This window comes from Eptatretus burgeri, chromosome 1, assembly GCF_056783735.1.
Source record: "Eptatretus burgeri isolate ZD-2024b chromosome 1, Ebu_testis_v1, whole genome shotgun sequence".
NCBI lineage: Eukaryota > Metazoa > Chordata > Myxini > Myxiniformes > Myxinidae > Eptatretus > Eptatretus burgeri.
In genome coordinates this window covers 22,713,143-22,717,541 of record NC_140961.1, presented here as the reverse complement: position 1 = coordinate 22,717,541, position 4,399 = coordinate 22,713,143, and the positions used below count along the sequence as shown (strand labels likewise).

Below are 4,399 nucleotides of genomic sequence, written 5' to 3'. Positions count from 1 at the left end.
ATATACCGGCCCAGTATACTGGTACTCATTTCGCCGACCTTTGAAGGATGACAGGCTGAGTCAACCCCCTGGTGTATTAATTCAGTGGCCCAACGGGGCTTGAACTCAGGACCTTTTGGATCCCAAGCTGCTGCCCTAACCACTGCGCCAACACCAGGTGTGTGTGTGTGTGTGTGTGTGTGTGTGTGTGTGTGTGTGTGTGTGTGTGTGTGTGTGTGTGTGTGTGTGTGTGTGTGTGTGTGTGTGTGCGTGTGTGTGTGTGTGTGTGTGTGTGTGTGTGTGTGTGTGTGTGTGTGTGTGTGTGTGTGTGTGTGTGTGTGTGTGTGTGTGTGTTTTAAAGCCACGGAGATTCCATGTTTCTTTATTATATTCGCAACAGGGGGAAGGGAATTGATCATGTGAAAAGGGAAGAAGATAAGACAAAGAACAGAAGTTTTAGGTTCGTGTTGTAATAGTTGCGAGAGAAGGGAAGGGGCATGTTTGGGGGTGGGGGTGTTGTGATTGGGGAATGTTTGGGGGTGGGGGTGTTGTGATTGGGGAATGTTTGGGGGTGGGGTGTTGTGATTGGGGAATGTTTGGGGGTGGGGGTGTTGTGATTGGGGAATGTTTGGGGGTGGGGGTGTTGTGATTGGGGCATGTTTGGGGGTGGGGGTGTTGTGATTGGGGCATGTTTGGGGCTGGGGTGTGTGTTGTGATTGGGGCATGTTTGGGGGTAGGGGGTGTTGTGATTGGCGCATGTTTCGGGGGTGGGGGTGTGTTGTGATTGGGGCATGTTTGGGGGGTGAGGGGGTGGTGTGATTGGCGCGTGTTTCGGGGTGTCGGTCTCTTGAAGTCAAGATGGCGATATGTGCCATGATCGCCGAGCATCTTCTCTAATAAACAACTTGGTTCAAACAGTGTCCTGACCTTCCTTCAGGTGTGCAGCTCAGGTGCTGCACGTTTGTTCACGTTGGTTCTCTTAACATAACCTGCAGGTTCTGACGATTCTCTCGATGTCCAGGTATATGTTCGGCCGGTAAACGCATTCGTGTGCTCGACGTTTCGTTTTTTCGATCGCCATGTGCGCCTCGTGGAGTTGCTCGAGGATATCGTTGCGCCGCTGCTCTAGAATGTGGACCTGTGGACCTGTGGACAGAACCCCGTCATAAATACCAAGTTCATCATGGTGTGGTCGGTTTGGACGAAGGTCCACAGGGAGCTCGGTAATCGGAGTAGGCCCAGGTTCGAGCAGCCTTTGCACACTCCCCGAGTTGGTCCTGTTTACCGTTTCCTTGAGCTGAAGTCAATCGGGTCAGAGCAACGGTGATCATCCACATGGTCGAGCTCGACACCGTCTACCCACGTGTCCGCGTGCAGATCCTGATTGTTCTCTGGGTTTCGGTAATCTCGACAGGGGGGGGTTGAAAGCATCATGTCATGGCCGGCCTTGAACTCCAAATCAAAACCGTGCTTTGTATTTTCACAAACATGCTGATATCATGAGGGATTCCAACATATTTGCGTACGTAATAAATAGATACCATTTTGCGAACACAACAAACGAGGCTGAAATCCTAAAAAAAAAAAAACCCCTAAAAGACCTCTTTCATTCAATAGAAACAGCATATTAACACATCGTGTTCGAAACGACAAATCAATGAATACTTTTTTGTTTTGGGCGGGTCTCCTTCCGCCTTATAATACCCACATTATTGGGAGATTTCAATCAACACAGGGTCGGTGTCGCTCATTGGTTAAAGAGGAGTGGGCGGAGCTAAATGCGAGAAAATTCCTGCCATCAATTGGCTAAACTTACGATGACGTGTGTAACTGGTGTTTCCAGTGAAAATACTCCGAAACGATTGGCGCGTCGTTTTGTTTGACAGGCTAGTGGGCGGGGCTAATTTCCTCCACCGTGTTTTCCCTCCCTCCCACCAAGGGCGGATTAATCCAGATCGGTGGTTGCTTCTTGGCCCGGTGTTGCCTCGTTTCAGGCTGCGAAGCTGAAGACCGTTTGGAAATTAGAAAAATAAGATCAACATTTTCTTCAGATTCCTTTCTTCTTACGGCCAGCGTTTTACTTCACCATCGCGGCTTTAGGCCGACGATGGTCCGAAAGGTGAAAACGTCGACGATAAGTGGAGGCGTTCAACGCGGTGAGCCGACGGACGTGCAAGAGGCAAAGCCTGGCGTCATGGCGGACAAACGCAGGTTTTTGTGTGGTGTCGTGGAAGGTGAGGAAAATCGGGCCCTTCAATGCACAAGTCACGCTGGGTTGATGGGTGGGCAGGGCAGGGCAGGGCAAGTCGACAAGTCGGTGAAAAGACGACGCATCGATCGAAGTACAACGTGGGGACAGTTTTATTACTCTGAGGGAAAAGGAGAAATGGCAAGAGAGGCGAGGAAGAAGGGAAGATGGAGGCTGGAGGAGGTAAAGGGAGCGTTCAGTGAAAGATCAAATGGTGAAGGAGAACAAAAGAAGTGTGTTTGGCTCGATAATGTATACAAGGCCGAATTAAACAGGTTAATTCGACCCATCGTGGCGTGAACGGCGCATGAAGGGAAGTTTTTTTAATTTATTTTTTAATTGATTTCCACGATTTGATAAAAATAATAATTGGCCATTTGATAGAAATTCGTTTCGGGAGAAATTTTTGTACAAATTCGGAATAATTGGAAGATATGACGTATGGTATGTGTTGAACGCACGGTCAGACGTGACGTAAGCGGTGCTTGTGATGTCTGTTTAAATTTGTTTTACCCTTTACATACATGGACTTTCAGGCAGGTAGGTGTGTGTGTGTGTGTGTGTGTGTGTGTGTGTGTGTGTGTGTGTGTGTGTGTGTGTGTGTGTGTGTGTGTGTGTGTGTGTGTGTGTGTGTGTGTGTGTGTGTGTGTGTGTGTGTGTGTTTTTGTGTCTTTGTGTGTGTGTGTGTGTGTGTGTGTGTGTGTGTTTTTGTGTCTTTGTGTGTGTGTGTGTGTGTGTTTTTGTGTCTTTGTGTGTGTGTGTGTTTTTGTGTCTTTGTGTCTTTGTGTCTTTGTGTCTTTGTGTCTTTGTGTCTTTGGGTCTTTGGGTCTTTGGGTCTTTGGGTCTTTGGGTCTTTGGTCTTGTCGGGTTCCAAACTCTTCGAATGATTAATTTCGTCAAACAAATCTTCGAATTTCGGAGTAATGACCCACGTGATCCAGGCGGCGTGCGTGTGCGTGTGCGTGCGTGTGCGTGTGCGTGTGTGTGGCGTAGTGTGTCGGCGTGGTGTGTCTTGGCGTCTGGCACGGCGCCTGTGTTTTTAACAGGCAAACATCCTCTCTCTTCTTCTCTCTCCACTTTCTGGCTTCTTCTCGACTTTCTGGCTTCTTCTCTCTACCTTCTCCCTTCTCACCTCTCTCCCTTCCTTCTCCCTTCCACCTTCTCTCTGCCTTCCACCTTCTCTCTGCCTTCCACCTTCTCTCTGCCTTCCACCTTCTCTCTGCCTTCCACCTTCTCTCTGCCCTCCACCTTCTCTCTGCCTTCCACCTTCTCTCTGCCTTCCACCTTCTCTCCGCCTTCCACCTTCTCTCTCCCTTCCACCTTCTCTCTCCCTTCCACCTTCTCTCTCCCTTCCACCTTCTCTCTCCCTTCCACCTTCTCTCTCCCTTCCACCTTCTCTCTCCCTCTCCCTTCCACCTTCTCTCTCTCTCTCCCTTCCACCTTCTCTCTCTCTCCCTTCCACCTTTTCTCTACCTCTCCCTTCCACCTTCTCTCTCCCTCTCCCTTCCACCTTCTCTCTCCCTCTCCCTTCCACCTTCTCTCTCCCTCTCCCTTCCACCTTCTCTCTCCCTCTCCCTTCCACCTTCTCTCTCCCTCTCCCTTCCACCTTCTCTCTCCCTCTCCCTTCCACCTTCTCTCTCCCTCTGCCTTCCACCTTCTCTCTCCCTGTCCCTTCCACCTTCTCTCTCCCTCTCCCTTCCACCTTCTCTCTCCCTCTCCCTACCACCTTCTCTCTCCCTCTCCCTTCCACCTTCTCTCTCCCTCTCCCTTCCACCTTCTCTCTCCCTCTCCCTTCCACCTTCTCTCTCCCTCTCCCTTCCACCTTCTCTCTCCCTCTCCCTTCCACCTTCTCTCTCTCTCCCTTCCACCTTCTCTCTCCCTCTCCCTTCCACCTTCTCTCTCCCTCTCCCTTCCACCTTCTCTCTCCCTCTCCCTTCCACCTTCTCTCTCCCTCTCCCTTCCACCTTCTCTCTCCCTCTCCCTTCCACCTTCTCTCTCCCTCTCCCTTCCACCTTCTCTCTCCCTCTCCCTTCCACCTTCTCTCTCCCTCTCCCTTCCACCTTCTCTCTCCCTCTCCCTTCCACCTTCTCTCTCCCTCTCCCTTCCACCTTCTCTCTCCCTCTCCCTCCCACCTTCTCTCTCCCTCTCCCTTCCACCTTCTCTCTCCCTCTC

General features: G+C 50.8%; 1 protein-coding gene across 3 annotated transcripts in view; it reads left to right on the top strand.

The window, feature by feature from the left end:
- The first annotated feature begins 1,904 nt into the window (after nucleotides 1-1,904).
- OGA (O-GlcNAcase) overlaps nucleotides 1,905-4,399 on the top strand; it is a 59,416-nt gene continuing 56,921 nt past the window's right edge. For 2 of the 3 annotated variants that reach the window (XM_085874926.1, XM_085874919.1), the window contains exon 1: nucleotides 1,905-2,213. In XM_085874926.1, the coding sequence (XP_085731052.1) occupies nucleotides 2,087-2,213 (127 nt within the window). In that variant the 5' untranslated portion in view covers nucleotides 1,905-2,086. Of the gene's footprint in view, nucleotides 2,214-2,379; nucleotides 2,411-4,399 lie in introns of those variants that run through there. The other variant, XM_085874937.1, reaches the window with a different exon arrangement.